Source organism: Pipra filicauda, unplaced genomic scaffold, assembly GCF_003945595.2.
Source record: "Pipra filicauda isolate LSUMZ 115617 unplaced genomic scaffold, ASM394559v2 scaffold39_size4671491_pilon, whole genome shotgun sequence".
In the NCBI taxonomy this organism is placed as follows: Eukaryota; Metazoa; Chordata; class Aves; order Passeriformes; family Pipridae; genus Pipra; species Pipra filicauda.
The window spans coordinates 992,406-1,016,478 of NW_024104531.1; the positions used below are offsets into that span (position 1 = coordinate 992,406).

Sequence of the window (24,073 nt, forward strand, 5' to 3'; positions counted from 1 at the left end):
CCCAGTTAGCAGTTTGTACACCTATTTGGTATCTGTTCCCCCAGTGATTGGTTATTCAACTTTTTATGTTTTTTCTTTCTAAATGAGTGCAAAAAGCATGGGCAGAGCTGTGTGTCTTTAGAAATTCAGGGCTGTAGCAAATACTTAGTGGTGTGGATTAGATAGCAGAACACTGCCAGAAAAAGCCACAATGAAACTACCTCATTGAACTGCTGCCTTGGCTTACTGATAAGAAAAAGAAAGAGCATTGTCCTCTGCTGTCACTTGAGCCAAAATTACTTCTTTTTTCATTATCTAGATCAGATAAGTTTTTATCTTTCCTTTTGCATAAGGCAGTTCCTGTGATTTTGTGACAGACAAATATGCAGCACAATTAAATCTTAATAGCAGTGCTTATACTGATTTATGGAAAAATTGTCCTATTTAGATCAATGCACGCAAACTACAAAAGTTGTGTAGGTCATGGATACGTAAAACGCATGCAAAGGAGGGGAACTATTAAGAGACGAACACTGTTCAGCAAGACAAAATTGAATGAGCATGTAAATACAGGGATTAAAAAAAAAAAAGCCACCACCCTACATTTTTTCCTGCCGTTTTCCTTTTTCCTGCATAATGGGAAAAGATTGTACTAGATTTTCCTGTCTATTAGTTCAATTCTCTGTGACTAGAAGTGACTCCACCTCAACCTCATTTCTCACAGCAAGTTCTTTTTGGGCTGGAAATAAAAGAGAAATGAAAGGAAGTTCCTGGATGATGGGTACAGAAGAGGTTTTTGTGTTGAGCCTGAGTGCCAAGGAGTTGTCATTGTCCATGTGTTTGCGACTTAGGACATGAGTGTTACTCTTTTGAATACATCACAGAAAGGATACTTGGAGCATAAAGTCACCATACACATGAAATTACTCTAGCCAAAATGAAAGGAAGTGAAGGCTGAAACAAAGACTAAAGCAGCACAGTGACTGATATTTTAGCATCTAATCCTGAGTAATGATGGTCACAGATTTCAGAGTCAAACTGAACACCTCCATCGTTAGAGCTGTGACAGAAGATGCATCAAGGATGAAGTTTTGGGTCATGTTTTTCTTTATTTGTCCTTCTGAGATGTACTGACTTTCCACAGGATACAGTGGTGCAAGAAAATATGAAAGCTGAGGCAGGAAGAAAACAAGGAAGAGACCAGGGTGGATCAGAGGAGGCAGCAAAGGCCAAACCTCTCTTGCCTAGCCCGTGTCGCTCGCTCAGGTGTCATGGGGCAGGCTTGCAGGTACTGAGGTCAGACACTGCCCTAGAAAGTGCTCATCCTAAGGCCTGTATAGAGTATCTGCTGCTGGCAGAAAAGCCCAGCATTGCAAACAGAGCCTGAAAAATAAATTAAGCTGGGAATGACCAGAAGCTGACATCAGGCACTAAAATACTTGATTTATTTACATGTTAAAAGTCAGCAGTCTCAGTCTTGTCAAAATACCTCTCTCAGTTATTTGCATGAAAAATACAATATTTAGCACAGGACTGGGATAATGCATGATAAATCAGGGACACACAATGCTGTCAGATAGACATAGAAGGCATCATGGTGTTTATCTTAAGAACTGATGACCACTGCTGTTTCTGTAATCTGTTGCTTGTCAGGGCCAAAGAGTCAAACAGTTCACAGGAGGAACTGGAATAATGACTGAAATCTCAATCATAAAAGTTTCAAAAGCACAGTAGCAGGGTAATGTTGTATAATAAATTATTTGCTGAAAATTATTTATCCCACTGAACAGGTTGATTCCCTTTTCACTCAGTATTTCCACTTTGGAACTGCTTGCTGTCTGTATCACCACATCATTTCTGAGATTCTTAGCCACAACTAAAGCATAGTCAGAATAATGAAATGTGGGTTTCCTCTCACTTGAAAGAAACTACCAAGTACACGCAGTTCTATAACTGGTACATCCTTGTCAATGTACTGCATGGCATAGAGGTACCACTATCCCCAAATGTTTGCAACATGTGTGAAGTACTGCAGGTACCCAGGACCAAGGTGGGCCATAATAGCACGGGCACTTGAGACAAGATGCAGATTGCCTGCTTTGGGGGAGGTCTGGTGGAGATGTTGTGAGGTTATGAAATACGTGATCAGCTCCAGCAGTGTTTCGGAGCACCTGCACAAGGCATTCAACACTCCCACAACATAGTCAGCAGAGTTAAAGGCTTTGAATTTCAGCTGCAGAGCAGCCAGCTTCCTAGAACTGTCTCCACTGACCTCCTAGGTAGGTATTTGGCTTTGAGTCATCTTTGCTCTCTTTGGGGCTTGGGCTTCTAACCTGTAGTTGTTCATTAAAATACAGTTCAGAAAAAAAAAGAATGGCTCACGTTCCTTATTTTCCCACTGTGAAAATTAAGAGATCAAGTACTTTGTTCTGAGCTTACCTATTTCTACCTATTGTAAAACCCAGATCATGCTCTTCCTCTTCCTGATAGCCATCACTGTTTAAAAATGTGACATCCAGCAGCAGCAGTGGTGCAGCCATCCGCCTATGGCATAAAAAACTAGTGGTTGCAGCAGTAACTCAGGAAGCTAGATACCTACATTTCTATGCAAGGAGAGATCTAGGAGTTTGGATTGGGAAGATCTCTTTTGTGCTGATTACCTGTTGTTAGATGTGTTTTAGCCATTTTGTTATCACAGATAAGCTTCAAGCCCCAAAGACAAGGGTTGGCTATTTCTCCCCATGATTTCTCAATCTGAGCAGAAACTGGGTGGGAGGCCACAGCCCTTTGGCTTTCATGCCAAAGAGAAAGGAACATAATAAGTTTTAGGTGTCTGTGAGGTTGATTGGATAATGTCTGGGTGTCTTTTCCTTCAGTGTGTGGATACCGTAAGTTCTAAGCAGAGTTTTAGTTGTCTGCTAAATTTCCCACTGACAAAAATTCAGCATGAAAATACCTCAACAAGTGTATTTTTGTCTGCTCTATTGCTTAGTTGTTAAAAAGAGTCCTATATGAAAAGAAGTGTACAAAATTTATAGAGTTATGACTTCTGAATAATCTATTGTTTATATCAGCTGTAGGAATAAATAATTTTCCAGTAAGACACAGAGGTGATTATAAATTAATTGACATGAAAGAGAACAGTCATTGTTTTGGTTTTCAGTTACCACTTTTCCAGTGCATATTGCTTTCAGTTGAGGGCTGATGGGGCAGGGGAGATTTTGTCCCAGTGCCCTTTGATTAGGTACTGACACAACTGTGAAATAAAATCTGTACCTGAGGTGACTTGGTCTGTTCAGCCTGGAGGAGACTGAGGGGAGACCTCATTGCAGTTACAACTTCCTCTTGAGGGGCAGAGGAGGGGCAGACATTGATCTCTTCTCTCTGGTGACCAGTGACAGAGCCTGAGGGAATGGCCTGAAGTTGTGTCAGGGAAGGTTTAGGTTGGATATTAGAAAAAGGTTCTTCACCCAGAGTGTGGTTGGACACTGGAACAAGCTCCCCAGGGGAATGGTCACAGCACCAAGGCTGACAGAGTTCAAGAAGCATTTGGACAACGCTCTCAGGCACATGGTGTGACTCTTGGGTAGAGTTTAACCCTTCTGTGCAGGGTTTAAGAGTTGGACTCGATGATCCGTGTGGGTCCCTTCCAACTCAGCATATTCTGTGATTCTATAATACTGTGGGACAAGTACCTGAGATATGTTTCTGAGAAGAAAGAGACTCTACATGAAGAGTGGAAAAACAATTTGGGGAAAAAAGCCTGTATCGGGCAATGGTAGAGCTAATAACTTAAGACTTCAAAAATTCTTTACATCATTTTGTCATCTACATAGCATATTTCTGTCATTATCAGAAATCTAGCATCTAACAACTGGCAAAAACAGTAAAGAAAGCAAATATTTACACTTGAAGCAAGGCAATCTGAGCAGTTCAAAATATGCAGTGCAGAATCTAGAGAGAAAATAGATTATTTGTAGGTTTCCAACATCCAGTAGAAAGTACAATTATATGAATCAAGAGAAGTTGATCTGAAAATTTCCTTTTCACTTTCAGCAATTACTGTGCCAACCTGGCCATTTTACCTTTATCTTTATGAAAGATCCAAAACATTTTCAGTGCAAATGCATTGAACTGCTACTGTACTAGATCTTTTTTTATGATTCATATTGTTACTCTTAATATTTTTGCTAGTTTCTTGGGCGTTGGCCTCAGACTAATTTCATAATACATTTGATGTCTCAACCACAGAAAGGACTAAAGGGATTATTCCTGTTATTGGCTTTCTACAGGTTTCTCTTTTTTTTCCCCTAACCTGGTGGAACCAGTTTCGAGTAAAAAGCATTAAAACCTATGTTTTTTCAGTGATGTGCTGGGAATAATATTACTTATGCAGCAGAATTCTGGGAGCAGACATTCACTCCAGCCTCTATTTACTCTTCATGCAGTGTCTGTCTGCTGTAGATTCTTGTTAATGTTTACCTCTTGATCACTGATTATTTTTTAATAAGAAAATATGATCCGTCATGATCCAGAATTACGACTGAGTGACATGTGGACCCTTAAGCTTTGACTCTGCTCCCATGCAAATTAATCACAGAGCTCCTAATGACTTCCGTATCATTAGCTGGGACCTCTACAGAGCAGTTTCAGTTTAAGAAGAGTTTTAAGTGAATGGGAAAATCCTAAAATGCCTTCCACACTGAGGCTATGTGCCTTACTTACTTTGCAGTAAGTGTTGCTCGAGCTTGTCTAAGTCCCCTTCGATTGTTTGGGGTAACTTAAAATTCCTTATTGTCTGTGTTCAATTTCCAGAGAGAGCATGTGGGGCTGTGCCAGGTCAGCTGTTAACCCTTTTCGTTTTTTCAACTCCAGGTATGAAGCATTTTATTGTGTATTATATAATATTCTGTTTTATTGACAAAGTCTAGTAGCAGTGCTTTTCAGGTTTCTTTCCCTCTTTGTGTCATGACTGGGGGAATATGTGTGGCTAGAAAAGGTCCAAAGTTGAGTTTTCCAATTGAGTTTTATATTTTGGGGCTGGGAGGGTGGTGGGAAAGCTGCATTTTTGTTTTTTCTTCCAAATCCAAATGTCTGAAATACAAGAACAGAAAAAAAAACCCCTGTCTTATCTGATGTTTAATAATGTCTGTAGTTTAAAAATGTTCATAATAGTCTACTGGAATTGAGTACCAAAGTTAGTGTGAATCAATGTAGCTCATGTTATAATGGGCCATTGCCAGTTACCGTGAAACAGTTGGCAAGCAAAGCTGTAAAGTGAAGAAAGTGCTCTCATCTCCTTGCTTTTATTTCAAGGAGGGCATAATTTTAGAACCTTACTGTGTAATGTGCCTAGTAGATGCCCTGCTTTAGGGTGCAGAGTTTATATGCCAGTCCAGTGTGGGGGTGACTGGGAGGTTTCAACAAGTGTTGTGATGCCATAAGGGCCTTCAGGTTCACCCCACTTGCCTAAATAGAAATGATGTCATGTGACAGCAGGGACATACCAAAACTGATAGGTTTCTGGCTTTGTTGGATTCATTGCTGTTGTTTTACTGGGTTTTAAAATAGTGTGCAATGAAATGTCCACTCTCAGTCTTCTTGCTGCCTGTTTGTCCTCCTTCCTTTCGTTTGTTTTGTGGGCCCCTCAGAAGATTCCTTTTGAGTCACGGTCATTGTGTGACAGGTATAAAGCCATCAACTCACTGCTTTATTTATCCTTAGTAATCCATGTGCCTGTGGAGTAGAGAAGGAAAAACAACTTCACACATTCAATACAGGCAAATAAGTTGCAGAATAAATCAAATTTTTCACATTTATAAGTACAGCTAAGCTTCATAATAAAATTGGGAAGAAGTCATGTTTAAGAGCAGTTACACTTTCAAATTAGTAATGAGTAGTCAAATACAGAAATCATTCCCTAAATCTACTCCTATCTCCAATTTGCAGTTAATTACATTACAACTGGTATAGTTATATTAAATTTTGCAGGATCTTATTACTCAAACATTTTCAAAGAAGCAACAGGAACAATTTCTCTGTTAAAGCCAATACAAAGCTTTTAAGGTTTCCTTGGCTATGAAATTGAAACGATACATTTATTTTTTAAAAATTCCTAGAATTTTCTTTGATCTGATTGAAATTATCAGTGCAACTTCAGAAATTATTCTGAAGAGCCAAGTAGTCTCCCAAAATGTTGTGTTTCTAAAATATATGTATATTTCAGATACAATTTTTAATGCAGGCTTATTTAGCTGAAATGAACTATAGTATTCTGTGTAATCACCAATTATATTAGCTTCCATTCTACAGAAAGCATTTTCAAGAAGGAAGTTTATGTTGTTAATTTTTTACTCCTTTTAAATGTTGTCAATATTTTGCTTAAAAAATTGCTCATGGATTTACATATAGAGTGTACACAAATCATAGTAATGAATATGAGATCCTACTAATGAGGCCCCCTGAAAAACATGCATGGTGAGATGTATATGAAGATGACATTAATCACCTGGAGAAGAGGAAGCTCAGGGGAGACCTTATTGCTCTCTACAACTATCTGAAAGGAGTTGTAGCCAGGTGAGGGTCGGTCTCTTCTCCCAGGCAGCCAGCAGTAGGACAAGAGGGCACGATCTTAAGTTGAGCCAGGGGAAGTTTAGGTTAGACATTAGGAAGAAATTCTGCACAGAAGGAGTGATTGGGCATTGAAATGGCTGCCCAGGGAAGTTGTGGAGTCACTGTCTCTGGAGGTGTTTAGGAAGAGACTGGATGTGGCACTGAGTGTCATGATCTAGTTGACGAGGTGGTGTTTGGTGATCTCAGAGGTCTTTTCCTCTTTTCCTTATAGTTGATTCTATAATTCTGTAATCTCATGTAGCAATTTTAAACTGCTGAAAGTTAGTGCACTGTGACTGGAGTGAGATGAGACTGAAATGTAATATTTGGCAAGGGAAATAGATTCAAATAAAAACAGAAATTTGGAAGAGAACTATAGGGGTTTTATGTATTTTTAAAATAAAGGACTAAATCGATCAAGAAAGTTGCATCTGCCAAACCTCATCTAGGCCATGTGAATCTGTCTGTAGAGTGAAAGGTGGAAATTAGATCAATGAGATTAATATTTAAGTCAGTGTATTATTTGAAAGTATGAATTCTTACCCTGCACTTAATACTGCTGACACTGGCATTATTCCTCACAGCTGGTCCCATTTCTTGGGATACGGCGCTGTTGCAGTTTAGGAACAATAACTGCTTGTCGGAAGTGAATTCGGCTACAAGTAAATGCAGCTATATGAGTGGATATATTTCATTTGAATTAAATTTTATGCCTACCTGGATTTGGTTTTTTTTTCAATTTTGTATTGCTAAAGTTGTCTTTTTCCACTAAATTGGAAGAGAGTTATCCTTCCGTAAAATTAAACTCAAAATTATGGTATTCTAGTTATGAAAGTGCAGAAATATTCTTAGATTTTTGATATCTTTTGGGATGACGGAGGAACAATGGATCACAAAGTCTTGAAGAAACATTTTTGGTAGGCTTTTTTTTTTTTTTTTTTTTTTTTTTAGTTGGGTTCTACTCAAAGCTGTTAAGTTTTACTCAAAAGCAATTCCACACAAATCTTCTACATCTGCTGACCTGTGTGGATGGCCACAGGCTGGGACTGTTGCTTCTGTTCATGCGCATCTAACTCTTCATCTCCTATAAAATGTTGAGCGTTTTGTCCATGTTGCCTCCCTTGATCCACCAGGACAAAGTGATAATATGTGTGAGTTTCATGTGTTGGCAGGCACAACATGCCTCTTCATCCTTGGTGTCTTGCAAATGGTACTTCTTTTGCTCTTGTATAATTTACCCCTGTTCTTTTTAACACCTTGTCCGCAGGCCCGGCCAGATGGGGATGTTTGGCAGCTGGAGGACCCAGATGCCAAATTCTGGAACATAGCTTTCCTGCATTGGCCTGTGGGTTCATGGCTGGCTTCTTGGCTTGCACCTCCGCTAGCTTCTTGGCTAGCTGTCTCTCTGGCAGCTGTAGCACTGCCTCTGGGGCTATGTTCAGGTCAAGCTGCTATGGAGTTGGATGACTTTCCTGATCTGAATTACCCTGCCGGACACCATTTTCACCTTAGATTGCTTTGACTCTCCACTGTTCAAAGACAAACATTTGTAGTGTTCTGTTTTATTTCTGTCATTTGTAAGACTAGTTTGAAACAGTTGTTCTCATTTGTCACCAGTTCAAAAAGAAAATAAGCATTGCAGTGCAGAGTACACTGTTTGACTTGTTAGGATTTCCATTAAGTTAGTAAGAATGTTGAGGCCCAAGTCTGTGCTTGCAATTCATCTCCAGGACAAAATTATAAACTACAGAGCACAGGCTTTAAAAAATGTATTCCTTATGCCTAAAATTTGATTGCTTTCAGCTGAAAGTGAATCTAGCACCTGTCAAACAGGAAAAAAACCCCACATTTGCAGAGATAATCTGGATAATTTTTAAGAAAAGGATAAAGAGTCATGATGATGATAATGAATAGGAAGTTACTGGTAACAAGAGCACTGCCAGAAGGATATGCTTGGTCTGCTATTTGCCTGGTTTGGAATGTCCTCATTTCATATTTTAGTTTTACCTCAGGGTTTTTTACTGGTTTTTGGGGGTTTTTTTTGTTGGTTTGTTGTGGGTTTTTTTTCATGAAGGAGGTAATGAAAAATTAATGCATCTAGGATAGCCAAAGCATTTGAAGTAATTCCCTAATCTACATCTTTTCCTTCATGCAGCTCAGTGCATAAACATTACTTTCAGTGGGAAAAAACTGCAAAATCAGGAGGTCACTAAGACTCTGGATACTTACAGTAAAGTGCAGATTAGTCATACCTGCTATGAAATTTTCATTGCCTCTCTCAGCTGTAGTGAGACTATGTTGTGCTACACTGGAGGCACTGGTGTCTCTGTTACGCGCTCACAAAACTTTTTTAATGCATGAGCAAGTAGCACTGGTGCCTCACTGTGAACACAAACTTCTACCTGCATGTTAAAGTTAAGCTTTGCAGGTTGATATACCTCTGAGGAAAAGCACTTGAATTCCTTATTATAGTCACTGGAGAGAATTGCATGTCTCCGGAGCAACCAAAAAGGAGCCCCTACCCATCTAGTTTAGGTGTATACTTCACTGATGGCCATGGGATCATAAGTGCTTTTGTGGGAATACAGCCCATTTGGGTTAGGTAAGTTGTTATGGACTACAGAAGGAACCAGTAGAAAATAAAAGTGTCAGTTTCCCTCAGATAATCTGCATAGCCCTTTTTATATAACCGTGGAGCAGAGATGATTCTTTTGACAAACAAGCTGGCAGCGGCAACAGCAATATTGCCACCTCTGCAGATGGGCTTCGTTAACCAGCTTGTCAACAAAGTGGGAGACCTGAGATGTAGGTTCTCAGCACAAGCATCTCAGGGTTGTTTTAATCATTGGAATCCTTGGTGCAGGCCTAATCAGATGAGATACTTGGGGAGCAGTGGAGTGTCTCGTCTCCATTCTTGCTCAATATGGGCTGTTGTATAGACAGGAGCACAGAAGTCATGGGGTGAGAAGGAGAGAGGATAAGAAGAACCTGTATCCTACCTGGATGTGGACAGGACTGGGACTGTAGGCTCCATTCACTGGAGCAACATCAGGCCAGAAACAGTTGTGGATACTGATATAGAGCTTTCACTATTCCCCTCAGAGAGCTGTGTCCAGATTTCTAGTATGGAGCAAGGATCTCCCTTTTCTGCCCAAACTTTTAGCCTCATGGTTCTTGCATTCCTGGTTGCAGAGTAGCCTCACTTTCGCGGACACTTATGCAGAAGACCCTGCGTCCTTATGGCCAGGTTATTCCTGGGGTGATGCGCCTTCTCTGGGTGAATTACCTGACTGCAGGGCTATGACACAACACCTTGCCAGTGTTGTGGTGCTACCACCATCAGAACTCTGCCTGCCTTTTGGGGCTTCTTTGCAAAATGTAGACAATGTTCAGGACATGGCCCTGCCTGTGGGTGGAAAACAGGCAGTTGCCAGAATGAGTATGTGTGAACACGTGCCTTGTGGTTGGTACCATAAGCTCCAGCTTACCAGTGAAGGACTTCATGGGTTTAGGGACATGCTGTTTAGGACTGTTCATGGGACAGTGGGTGGGAATGTGGTCATGGACCTAGGAAGTCTCCCAAATCAGGGTTTCAGCGTGCCGGTTTCCACACTTCTCCATGTATTTCACTTTCCAAACTGTATTTTCTTCTTTCAAATTAGCAAGCTTTCAGTGCTTTTTAATGTAGTAGAATTAAAGATGATATTCCAATTGTCTAGATTGGTCCTGTGCTGCTCTTTTTCCCTTTTCCCATTTTACCTGTTTCTGCCCTTTTACCAATCCAAGTATGGGTCTGGTTGTCCTTAATTTTTGCATCTCAGCCACAATTTCTGCCCCATCAAAGAGATTCTTGTCAATTCCTATGCCCCAGGGGCTTTGGAAATCATATATAAGATTGAGCTAATTATCTTTCTTCTTTTTTTTATTTTTAAAGGGCCTATGATTGTTGTCCCTTATGCATTCTTTTTAAGCAAAGAAACAATGTGTGCTGTTAAAAAGGGAAAAATAAACAACCACAAAGCTGTTTTTCCCTTCTTTTGCACCTCTAGTACGTTCTGTAACCCAGTTACTGTAATTGTTTTTAAACTTTTTTTAAACATGCATACTGTCAAGAGGTTGTAGTAAAAAAAGTGTTTCTCATAAGGCCAATGAGACCACAAGGGACGAAAAAAGATGACTGAGCAAACAGAAAATCCCATGTTTTGTTTATCAACTTTTTTTTTTTTTTTGGCCTAATGGCATATTCTTGGAGAAAGAATCATGTTACTTCAGTGAAAGACTAGCTTAGGGTTTGCTGATTCCCAAGGCAAAAAGAAGGCACAGTTTCCAATTTGCAGGCTATTCAGTGTGTGTGATGAACTGAAGTTGTTTGTGGATTTCTGTGTTGCATTTTGACGTGATTAAAAGTTTTAAGTCTATTGATTTCATGCTGGGGATTAATGATGCTGAATGAAGGAGCATCAAAGAATAACACATGTTTACATGCTCGATTAAAATACCTTAAGAAAGGAGCCAGAGTACCTATTATTGGATAGGAATGCGATAAGAGCAGCACAAGACCAATCATGCATTCTGCGTCAATGGGAAAATGAATTAACTTCTTTAGGCATAGAAAGAAGAAAAACAAAGATTTGATAAGGATTGACTGTACCTTTCTGAATGCTTAACACTCGTGTTTGACTCATTTTTTTGGAAGAGGAGATTAAAGAGGTTTCATTATCAGTTACCACAGATCTGTTTTACTGGATCAATCAAAGCATGATGCTTAGCTTCTGGGGATTAATGAGACAATCTTTTAACTGGAGACTAGTTGGTAACAGCAATGTTAATAAAGGACAAGACCCAAAGATATTCAGTGCAACTGCGGACATGAGATACAGTGAAGATGGTGTTTGCTGCTTTGAATTTGCATAATACTTTTAGATCTGTTTGCCTTAGCATATTAGCTCAAAAACATATCGTTATCTTAAAATGTTCATAGTGCTAATTGGTTTGTATCTGCTCTCTGCAATGTTCCTAATAGCTGTCTTGATTCATGGATCATATCTGGAGTTGCAGTCACATTCATTTTACCAAGATGATAGTAGACTGAGATGGAAAAGACCTGTTTGCTTGTTAAATCCACCCTGTTGCAAGCACAATATAGGCTCTTCCAATAGTATTAAACTAACCCCTGATAGCCAGAATGCCAGGGAGAAAATTTATTTATGGTACATCTGTGGAGAAGGATGCCTTAATGATCAAGTTATCATGTGAAATACTTGATGCACATGAAATACTTTCTGCTGAGCCAGGGAGAAGTTTAAACGTGCAGTTTAATGCAGCAGAGTAAATGTCTGACAAGACCAGCTCATCCACCCATTCCTTCTTTCTCTGCTGATGCTCTGATCCGGATTAGCGTATGTGAGATGAATTCAGAATCAGTCTGATACAATTCACCTCAGAATGGGTTAAATTATTATCTTGGGTTTGAGGCAGCAGAAGGGTTTGACAACATGAGGTTAGGTTTTTTTTTTTCTCCCATTTCCATTGCTTAATACAAGACCTGAAGCCCTTAGTTACAGAACAAAGTATCTGAGCAATAACCAAGCTTGTGCAAACCCAAGAGAAGAGTAATGACTGTTCCTTGCAAGCTTCCTGCCTCAGTGCAGGTGCAGGAATCAGGAGGGCTTGAATAATTCATAAAGTGCAAATTAGCTCCAGCTTGCTCCCACTGCTCGAATTTTGCTTCTGCTTACCTACCTAGTTGCTAGAAAGAACAGAATAGAGAACACTCGGGAAACCAGAGAGAGAAGGGCAAAGGGTGGTACATTTAAAGGCCAAACTCACAGAGACTCCTGAATGCTGGGTGTTTAAAGGCTTGGTGCTTATTGAGGAATTGGACCATATATTGATTATTCATGGCTTGTTTCTCAGGAAGAAGGAAGCTCTGGGGACCCATTCCATTGCTCGGAGAGGGAGAAACTTCCTTTTCAGAATTAGGTTTTTCCTGTTTTATTGTTATTGTTTCTAAAAATTATTGGGCAAAAAAATTCTTAAAAGTTCATTTAAAGCCTAATAAAGTATTTCAGAGAGTATATATTTATGGTGTCACTCAACTCAAAGGGTCCAGAGAAATTTGATGAGAGATTTTGGATGGTAGGATGGTTACTGCTTAGAGTAAATATGGATTCCAAGAGCTCATATGAAACTACATATGAAAATGCAGTGTGCAATTAGTTTGTATTTTTATCATTTAAAAGGCAGCATTCCTCTGCTTTAAATACTGTTAGCGATGGTTACCTTTTCTGTTGGGTTACTTAGCTGCTTTTTCTGCCTGGAATAACAAAATGAGAGGTGAGTGGTGTTTAATTCTTCTGCTGCACAACATTGCAGCTCACCCAAATATCAAGTAAAAGGTTTTGCTGAGCACTGTAGTGGGAGAAGGGAATTCCTGACGCAAATCTTGAAACAGTTTGTGTGTCGCCATGCAGTACAGAGAGGAGCCAGCCTGAAAAAGGCAGATTGTTTCTGCTGTGTACCTGAATATCCCTTTGAGATACCTCATGTGGGAGATGGAAACATCTAACATCTCCAGCAGGAGCAGGAACAAGGTAGCTAGTTCTCCCTCTTGGCAGGTGTTCAGAGGGAGAAAAACTCTCCTAATATTTTTGCTGTGCTGAATATGAAAAGAGAACAACAGGAGGAAGAAAAGCTTCCTTTTAGTGGATTTCGGGGGTTTCTGTTTTCTCATTTGTTTCTCTTTTTCAATGTATACCCCTTCTTTCTCCATTTCCTTCTACCCCACCCCCTCTTGGCTCCCACGTGCAGCAAGTAGATCACGTTGCCATCGTCTGTTTTCGTATTTCCCTCATTTGGGTAGCTGGAATAGGAGCTGGCTCTCATTTCTATCTGATTCTGTCATTTCCGCTAGGCCCCAGCTTGGGCAAGTGCCAAGACCAACAGGTGATCCTTGTAGCTGCAAAGCAGCAGGAAAAGGGTTGTGCATGGAGGAGATGGTGCACCAGAGGGGCTGCCTGGCCCCGCTCCATCTTGCTGTATAATTAATGCCCCCCTCCCCAGCCCCCCGTACTGAGCAGAAAATCTGTGCAGAACAGCTCATCTGTGGCAGCCATCATAGGGAAAATGGTAATAAAGAGTCCTGGAAGAATATCAGCTGTGTGAGCACAGAGATGCACTCCCTCTTAGGGAGAAACCGTGGTTGGTCCTTTGTAGGAACAGGGGCAAAATTGTATTAGCTTGTGTAAAGTAATATGCACTCTCTCAACCACTGCAGGAAAGTAAGCATTTCAATAAATTTAGGTGTTATGCTCACGGGCTTTCTTATTTGTATAGAAACTAGTTTGGAATGAGATGATAATTCAGTTAAGCTTCTCTCTACAAGAAGTAGCTTGCAAAGTCACGTGGAAATTATTTGGGTAGAGAGTTAACTCTGGTTGGGAAGGGCTGTCTTGAGCTGTAGGACTGGGGGCGACTGGAGCAGGAGCCATGCAGACTCTGCGTTCTCTGGGTGCCTGCAGTGGGGAGGGATGACTGTGCAGGGCTTCACATGGATGATTTTTAGAACACATGAAAGACTTCCAGGAATTCTCAGGATGGCCTCAAAGAGCCATTTTTTTCCAGAGGAAACTCCTAAGGCATTTATTTTTTTTATTTTTTTTTTTTATGAACCGAAGTTATATTTAGATGACAGTGGCTTAGCAAAACCAGTTTCAAAACATATCTCCAAGACTTAGATTAACCCCTTGGCATATACCCTAATGTGAGATAATGTGTCCCTGAAAACCCTATAACTGCATGTTTGTATTTGTGAGGCAGGCTGATGCTTTAAGATAGACACGTGGTAGCCTTAATCCTCTGAAAAATAGATGATACATCAAATTGTCTCTGCTCGGTACCCATAGAAGCCAAATTGTTGCTTCTACCTGTGGACTCAGTGCTAGTGGTTTGAAAGCTGAAGGTTTTATATAGACAAGGTATAAGTTCCTTGTATGTACTTCTGTAGGGAGCTGGACTCTCAATACACTACAGCACATCTCCACAGCAAGGAGAGGCTGTTGGAAGAAGTGAACTGGGAAGCCTCAATCAGCTCTGCTGAAGCAGATCTGCACAGCAGCAAGCATCACCTTGCCTAGCTGTTCCTGCTACACACAAAACAGAAACACAAACAGCAATGAGATCAAACTGTTATGAAACATCAACATGTTTAGTAATGCTTCTAGCAGCTATTGTCTGCAATCCTTTTGACTAAGCCAGCAATTGTTTCTCTGTGCGTTGTTCCACAGTTTGTCAGTCATCTGTTGGGGAGGAAGCGCCCTAGCAGGGGTACGTTTCATCTCAGGGATACATTGTGTGTGTGGAAACCTAAAGGTGGTGCAAGACCTGACCATTGTTCATGAATACACACTTTACTTCCCTTGGGTATGTGTCCTCATGCTAAATGGTACACCACTGCAGTGGTGCAATGGACACTAGCTTCTCAGGTTTTTTTCCCCTTGTGTCCCTTCCTTTCTTCATGCTGGTTTACTGCTTTTTTCCACTTCCAAAACCTCTGGTATATGAGGCTGTTAGCAGGGAGTGAGGTCAAAACTTTATGAATTTTTCTCTTCTCTCCTCTGTTTCTTGGGGGACCATCCTAATCCTTACATTTTCAGTGGGTCCTGGACAAACCTGAATAGTCCCTCTGGCAGCCTCCAGTCTTCCTCTTTCTTACCTTTGGGTTACGAGACTAAGGGGAATGATTCCTTTCTCAGACTCTCACCTGTGGCTCTAGTGACTTCTGTTAAGCCCCATGGGCAGAGCAGGATGCTTTTATCTGTAGGGTAATGAGGGATCCCAGTGACTTTCATCAGGAAGCAGCAGTACCACTTGGGGAGGCTGGAGAATGAGCAGGGATACTTCCCACCTGCATTTGGCTCAGTATAGCCTCGACTGGACAAAAGCCCTCCAAAGAGTACTGCAGGCAGGAGAAAAGCATCCTTGGGCAGCACCTAGAAAGTCAAGTTTTCCAGTGCCTTTGGCAGGCAGCCTGAAGCAGATCATTTCTTACTCAAGCCCTGTAGAGTGCTACCCCTCACAGCTCTCCTTCGTGTTGCAGCACATACTTTACTATTATTAATAGTCTGGAGGTGCCAACAGCATGCTTTGTTCTGGACAGTATGTAGTTGCCCAGAGTGCAGGGAACTGCGTGGCAATTGGGTTTGTATTGGTAGATGGATTTGGTAATGAGCACTGTAGTTTTTCCTGGTCATTTCTTTTTAATTCACCTTCCTCTGTTCTGCCTCCTCCCTGGGCTGTCCCCACTGCGCTGCAGGTGAAGGATGATGTAATCCTTCCTGCAGAAGAAAGGGAAGAGCTTCAGGGACACAGAGGTACATGGTAGCCACAGGCTCACACAGCATCATACGCTAATGTAGATCAGCTATGCCAAGTGGAGTGCACAGTTCCCTAAACAGGGAGCCCTAAAAATCGAAAGAAGAGCAAGTGAGAGAAACAAGTCAGTAATGAGTTCTTCTAGCTTGTGATGTGAGTGTGCAGAGTCCCGCGATGTGGTTTGTTGGTCTGTTATGTGGCGTGTAGGGAAAAAAGCTCCTTCTGTGCTTTTGGCCTAGTGCATCTTGGCCCAAAGTTACGGACTTTTGTGCCATCACTGTGAAATCAGTGAAAGTTTCAAAACCTGTGGCTGCTGTTTGTTGAATCCTTAATAGGTATATTAGCTTTGGAACTGACAAGACTTTTAAATATATCTGTTTTCAGGCTTCAAAACCTTCACACAAAAAAAATGCAGATTGGCATTTTGCAAATGCAAGCAAACAGCACTTTTACTAAAAAACAGTGGATTTCGAAAGCATGCTAATAAAATGTCCAGTCACAGGGATTCCTCTGAACTCAGTGTAGAATAAGAAGAGGCAACATGCACTGAACCTTGTGTCCCCCGGATTAGTAACTGTTTAATGTTATTCCTGTAACCAGTATACTTCCTCCTGTTACACCACCTCCTGTTTTTCCACCCTGTGTACTTCTACTGTTTCACTGAGTATTAGCTCATTGTAGCTCATAGTTTGTCTTTTTAACTACTTTGTGAAGTACCTAATGCTCTTTTGGGTGCTATAGAAGTAATAATAATAATAACTTGCCAGGTGTACTGTATCAAATTGGTTTTCTATTGTTTGTTGCGCAAACACAAAGTAAGGGTGAGGGCTGAATGCTGAAAACTCAGCTGTAAGGTAAACCCCTAACACAGGAAGGGAAACTGTCTGGTTTATTTATGAGTACACTCAGAAACAATGTCTGCTTTCCAATATACCTGTGCTTTTTAAGATAGCACATTTTACTTGGATGCAGTATTGCCAAAGGTCAATAATAATTAGGGCTAAATTGCTTACAACGCAAACGTAATGAAACTCTGTCATTACACACCAGGCTTCATTTTCATTGTTAATTCAACATTGTTTAACTTTTCACTGATTTCTCCCTTACAAATGTGGTAGTGCGACAGCCAGGCTGAGCCATCTGCTGCTGGTGCTTGAGAGGTGCAAAAAGGCACCGCAAAGAAAATTGATTGACTGCAGTTGACTGTATTAGGGAGAGACCTTACTTGAACCGACAGTAACTGGGGGGAAGTGTGAACTGGCTTTAATTCTCTAGGAGACCTCTGAATATTAAGGATGTACACAGCAGTTGGGAGGACGCATTCAGAGTCTGGTCATGTTCGAGATCACATCCCCTTGGCTTTCTCATTGTCTCTGGTTGTTTGCAGCTGAGAGGAATTCTCTAGCTTTTGGATTTAGTGTTAGATATGTAATTGGGTGGAGAATTAATATAAACTTAAAATAATTTGGTTTCACAGTCATTATACTCCTTAGCTTTAAATTATTTAGCTTTGTGTCTCTGTTATGTCCCAAAAGTCCTGCCACTACCAATCGTTTGACTGTCTTTATTAGCTTATATTTTTTCCTAAAAGCAAGGCCTCATGTACAGTGTAATTATCCAGCAGTGCTGATTAATGGCATAATTCTCTTTTTCTGTAAAACAGCTGTGTAAATTATTTTCATTTCATAAAAATTACTCAGGCAATTTTGTGGAGGGTTTTTTGATTTTTGTTTTAATTTTTTTTTTCATTCCCCCTTTCCAAGCCACCCTCTCTATCGCTGTGTCATGGTAGTGTCGTTAAATATCATTTTGTATGATCTTGGTATAAGCACTAAACCCTGCGGTGATTTCAATTGAGTAAATTCAGGTAGTTTCCACAGTATTGTTACTTCTACCGTCAGACCGGATGAGCAAAAGTAGCTAAGATAGCCAGTTCTTAGAGTAGAGGTGTTTTTGGAGATAACTGTCTTAACAGCAGGATCAAGGAGACTTCTTCTGTTGAGCTAGCTTTTGAAATCTCTGCCACTTCTCAACCTTTCAGATTGCCTGTTGCTGCTTACAGTATGCTTTCAGGAACATAAATGTCCATTTTTTTTTCTGCTCCTCACCCTTCCTCTAGCCTCTTGCAGTGAGACTGAGAAGCCTACTCACCACCTTCCCATGCCCTTAGATATTCCTTCATGCTCCCTACACCTGCCTCCTGGGCTAGATGATACTGGCATGTTCTTTTTGGACTATGAAATATGCTTGAATAGGAAAAGGTACTGTGACATCAACTTGTCATCTGGATTTGACCTGCACAAAACAATGAACAGTGTACAGTGAAGAGCCCTGCCCTGTTGGACTGAAGAATAGCCTTAATATTGCAAGTAGAACCTTTTCCTTTCTGTTGAGCATGTGTTTCGTTTGGTCTGCCTTTCTTAAAGCTGCCATTTGTTGCATGTGCCATGTATTTGTAAGCACCCCAAGCAATGTAAAGTTGGGAGGTCATCCTGCTGGGATAAGAACCAGCCTTCACTAAAGCTGGCATTCAAGAGCTGGTTTCAAAAGGGCATATTTCACTAGTGTGTGTATAGAAACAACTGACCAAAGTCTAAAATTCTTCCTACTGAGTCCAAACAAATCCAGTAACCTGGCTAGTGTTTACCAAAAGAGCAGAAAAACAAGGTTGCTGTTGTGATTCTTCCTCTGGAATACCCTATGTCCCTCCCCTCCTCTTATTCATATTTTACTTTATAGCGTACAGGTCAAAACTGTAGGGTCAGATACAATACATCCTTGGGCAGGATGAGTTCGTTAGCCTTCTGGCAGTCATCCTAGGTGAAGGACAACTCTAATCCCAAACCGGGGCAGATGGAGCTCGCTTAGCCCTGTAAGGCCATCCATCTAAGAGAAGGACACTCTAATCAAACCTACGTCCTGAGGACATTGCTGCCACCGTCAAAACTCTCTTCAGTACTAGCTGTGTAGTTCAAGACTCAGCAATTCAGTCCATCTCACAACAGCCGATGAAGAATGAATTGGATATTGCCCCTACTATGGGAGAAACTCTAAGGCCATACAGCAGGTGAAAATCGGCAAGGCAGCAGGGGTTGATGGAATTCCACCTGAAATCTGGAAACATGGGGACCTTGCACTCCATGCTAAATTTCACAAGTTTGTGGTGCGCTGTTGGGAACTAGGCGAACTACCATCAGACCTTCGAGATGCAGTCATCATCACTTTGTATAAGAAGAAAGGAGTTAAATCAGATTGTTCAAATTACCGTGGTATTACTCTGCTCTCCATTGCTGGCAAAATCCTGGCAAGAATACTCTTGAACAGACTAATACCCACTATAGCAGAAGGAATTCTACCTGAAAGCCAATGTGGTTTCAGAGCCAACAGGAGCACCACAGACATGGTATTTGTTCTCAGACAACTGCAAGAGAAGTGTAGGGAACAGAACAAAGGTCTTTATGTAACCTTTGTTGATCTCACCAAGGCTTTCGATACTGTGAGCAGAAAAGGTCTATGGCAGATTTTGGAACATTTAGGTTGTCCCCCCAAGTTCCTTAAAATGATCATCTCACTTCATGAGGATCAATACGCCCAAATCAGATATGGCAATGCACCTTCTGAGCCCTTTCTAATAACCAATGGTGTGAAACAAGGCTGCGTTCTTGCACCAACTCTATTCACAGTCTTTTTCGGCATGATGCTCCAAAGGGCCACAGCAGACCTTGAGGATCAGGACGGTATCTACATTCAATATGGTACCAATGGAAGCCTATTCAACCTAAGGCGACTGAAGGCCCACACTAAGACCCTAAACCATCTTGTCCGGGAGCTGCTTTACGCTGACGATGCCGCCCTCGTCGCCCACACAGAAGCAGCTCTGCAGCGTTTAACATCCTGCTTTGTAGACGCTGCTGAGCTTCCTGGGCTGGAAGTCAGCTTAAAGAAGACAGAAGTTCTCTATCAACCTGCACCTCAGGAAGTCTTCCATCATCCCCATATCACCATTGGAGAATCAGAACTCAAATCAGTCCAGCAGTTTAATTACCTAGGTAGCCTCATCTCCTCAGATGGTAAGATTGACAGAGAGATAGAAAACAGGTTAGCAAAGGCATATAGCGCTTTCAGAAAACTCCATAAAAGAGTTTGGCATAATAAACACTTGAAGAAAAGTACGAAGATCAGTGTTTACAGAGCCATTGTGCTGTTTACTTTTTTATATGGTTCCGAATCATGGGTCATCTACTGCCACCACCTGCGTCTCTTAGAACACTTCCATCAACGCTGTCTCTGTACAATCCTAAACATCCACTGGTCAGATTATGTGACCAATACATCTGTTCTAGAACAGGCAGCAGTCACAAGCATTGAGGCCATGTTGCTGAGAACTCAGCTGTGTTGGGCAGGACATGTCTCAAGGATGAAGGACCACCGCCACCCTAAGGTCGTGCTCTATGGTGAACTTGCCACTGGCTTGGCAAGAGAGGAGCCCCAAAGAAAAGATACAAGGACTCCCTGAAGCAACATCTCAGCCTTGGCCATATTGATCATCATCACTGGTCTACTCTGACCTCCAATTGGGAGGCCTGGAGACACACCATCTATAACGCAGCTGTTTCCTTTGAGAACGCACGCAGGATCACTCTTGAGGAGAAAAGACAATGCAGAAAGAATCGTGCCTTGCAGAATTTACCACCTAAGGAGTCTTTCTGCTGTGCCTTTTGCAATCGGATATGTCTATCTCGTATTGGCCTTATTAGCCACCAGCGTGCTCGTAACAAATGTGGATAGAGCCTCCTAAATCTTCGTTCGCGAAGCCTAGCCATGATGATGATTATAGTGTAGAAAAAAATTAGTTGTTTCTGAACCTCAGCCTCTGAGGCTATTTCTAGACCATAATGTGTAATATCCATATATGGCCTTGCCCTTTGTGGACTTGTCTAATCCTCCTTTGAGCTCATTTATGCTCTTGTCCTATGCAGTAGCAGTGAGTTCTAGGTATGTGTTGCATGAAAAAAGAGTTCTTCTCTCTGCTCAGTTTAAGTCCTCAGTTCCTGGAAAAAATAGTGAATAATCACTTCCTATTGCTACATTCTTGGCTGTGCAGAGCTCTACTATCTCCCTCAGTTATCTCACAAATTTGGCATTTTCAGGGTAATATGGTTGTGGGTCAGCTGTCAAAGCTGTGGCTGAAATCATTTTCACAGGGAACCTTTTCACTCTGCTCTCTCTTCTTGAGACCATATTAATTCTAGATCTGCCATCATTTGAATCTGTTACTAAGAATAGGATAAATTAAAGAAACTTTCTTACCATGAACTGTTCTGTCGCTCTTTACATCCCAAACATCACTACAAATCATTTCTTGTGGCAAAAATAGTTGCAAAGCATAAAACTGCTGAAATACCAGTCATTTAGCTGCTTTCACCATTTGCTTCTAATGAGATGGTACCTTGTTCAACTCTCTCATTTTTAGGTATGACAAAATTATGCTCATTGCTGTTCTGTTGCTTGAGCTGTTGGCACATCCCTATAGAGCTCCTCATTTCTGCAGTGCCAGGAAGAGCTAGGATTACTGTACCAGTTGTTATAGTTATTTCCAAATATCTCTTTAGCTTGTATTTCTAGAACTAATTTGTTGTCTTTTTACATTTTGTTTAATCTCATGCATCTGTGCTTTTAGACTGTACGTCCTTTCGCTGATATTCTGTGTGCTGCTGTGAGCTACAGCAATGACCAGATGAAGTCAGACGAATAAGTATCTTTTACGATTTAAAGTTGATTTCTTGTGTTTAAAAATGCAAATGTGTGTTTTGTGTTGCATCTTTTCCTGAGTTTTAGACTTTCACCACTCAAGTTAAAAATTATCCTGATACATTTTTTTTCCGTGGTTCTTCTAGTCTCAGTGACCTTAACAACCAGTATTTTTGTTGACACGTGGCTTGGCAAATAAAGACTGAAATAGTAAATGGACTGTCCTCTTTGATGTATTTCATAACTGGTTTCCGTCAGACATTTGCAATACTGATTTCAAATGTTTAATTATACTCAAAGTCATTAGAAACCTATTATATATGTCTGACTTGGAAGTGAGAGAAGTAACCCCTTCAATACACTTCTCCCTCCTCCCCTAATTCCACTGTAACATTGTGACTGATAATAATTTCTCATATTAATTAGTTTTATTATCACAGCATAGAGATCATTGTCTTTAAATCTCCATAGGCCTTCGACTAAAGATGGAACAGATTTTTGCAGAACATTAGGGAACGCTATTGTTCAGAGTGCCATAAACCAACCCTGTGTTTCCCCCTACACTGTTTCAGTACACCTCCATACTGCAGAAGGGATTTGTGTCAGTATGGGTACCAAAACGTTGCTCTGCTTTAGCAATCTTGTCCTTATAATTGGGGGGAAAAAAAAACCAGAAATGTGTTGCTTTGCAGTAAGGATCTGTTTAATTGTAACAGAGGTAGGGCTGTAAGCCATGCTAAGTCATAAAGGTCACAGCTTCTATGAAAAGTTTCTCTATTAATAGTCTATAAGTATTTTGTTTCTGCCAAGCCAGTGCTTAGAACCAAATTAGTCCCTCATTACAAGTCTAATACATTAAAGTCAAGGGTGTACGAGCATACCCTGTGTTGCCTCCAGACACCCTCCCCAGTCCCTCACTCAGACAACATTTTCATAAATGCACACATATGGTAAATATGAGTAGACAAATGACTAAGCAATTTGTTGAGCAATGTAACAACTTGTAAAACAAATAAGTCTTTTTTTTCCTTCTCTTTTTCTCTGCTCTTAAGGACATTTTGGAAACCTCCATACCTGTTGCCTTCGGTGTAGCAGCTAAAGATATAGCTGTGGATAAATAAATATTAGGTACTTCTCTTGGTATGACTCCTTTCATCAGTAGAGTTCATTCTGCATTTAATGGAGAGAGGTGGGCTTCTCCATCCCATTTTAAAAACATGCATGTCTAAGACACATGAGGTGAATTATCCCGGGAAGTACCAGTTTCTCCTTGGGTCTGTCTTTCCTTTGGTTGTCAAAGAAGTCTAAGCAAACCACTTAGAACAGAGAAAAAGAAGGTGTTTTGAAGAGGATGTAACAAATATAGTGGAGATGTAAGGTAAAGATACCATCCTGGAGAAGAAAATCCATCTTTGAAAATTATTATGTGAATTCTAATCCTAAATACCAAAACTTAGCACCCAGGGAAAGCCAGGAAAATGGAGTTTGAAGTATGAGTTAATCTTGAATCACATACACCTTTGCACTCACTAGGTATATGGAACTGTGACTCACGATTTCTTACCTGCCATATGCCATCCTGGTTATCATAGATTTCTTATGCCCTGCTTTTTAAGGATGCCCCGATCACTCATATTTAGCATTTCATTCCATTCCATTGCATATTTCTATTCTATTTCTATTGTTAAAAAGAAAAAAAAAAAAGAAGAAAAGAATTAAAAAATTGGGCAGTTAATTACTCTGTGTGTCATTCCTTTGTCTGAAAAATGGTAGTAACGTTGTCCATTGGCCTCACTTGGGTATTGAGAGAATAAATTCATAAATCTGAACTCTGTTCAGATTTTATGTTGATTCTCATAGTAAAACCTATGAATTCTAGATAAACCTGATAATAATTGAGAATAAAGGGAAGATGAAGGTTTACTGCTTTGTTTACTCTTTTTGCTCCCTCTAGTAGCACAAAAATGAATTGTTCATTACTGTAGTCCTAAGGTGGGACCCCCGGTGATTTTTGCTGCTCTCATAAATTGTGTTGGACCCAGTTTTTAAAGTGGCCATGGTTCATGTGTCATTTCTGAGTCATAACTGTGTCAGACACAAAAGCAAAGATTTTTATCCCAAGGGTGCAAGTGCACTCATGCAAACAAGCCTTGCACCTTCAGAGAACATCTTTAATTTTCGTGGTGTCTCATGTGGACACAAGTTTGGCCATTTGGATCCACTAGCAGGATTTAACATTTAGATCCACCAATTTCAGGTTTTTTTACCCTCACACAATGCAGAACTATGTACGTCAGTGGGGGGTAGTTGGGACTTTTCCTTAAAAAGCACTGAGATAGTGTGAGCGTGGTCTTTTAGA

General features: G+C 40.7%; 1 protein-coding gene across 6 annotated transcripts in view; it reads left to right on the forward strand.

Annotated features, from left to right (window-relative positions):
* KLF12 (Kruppel like factor 12) overlaps window positions 1-24,073 on the forward strand; it is a 246,814-nt gene that overhangs the window by 176,013 nt on the left and 46,728 nt on the right. For 5 of the 6 annotated variants that reach the window (XM_027713527.2, XM_027713532.2, XM_027713529.2 and 2 more), the window contains one exon: window positions 4,795-4,854. The exons of the other annotated variant lie outside the window; for it this stretch is intronic. In XM_027713527.2, the coding sequence (XP_027569328.1) occupies window positions 4,795-4,854 (60 nt within the window). The remainder of the gene's footprint in view (window positions 1-4,794; window positions 4,855-24,073) is intronic. 6 annotated transcript variants of the gene reach the window in all.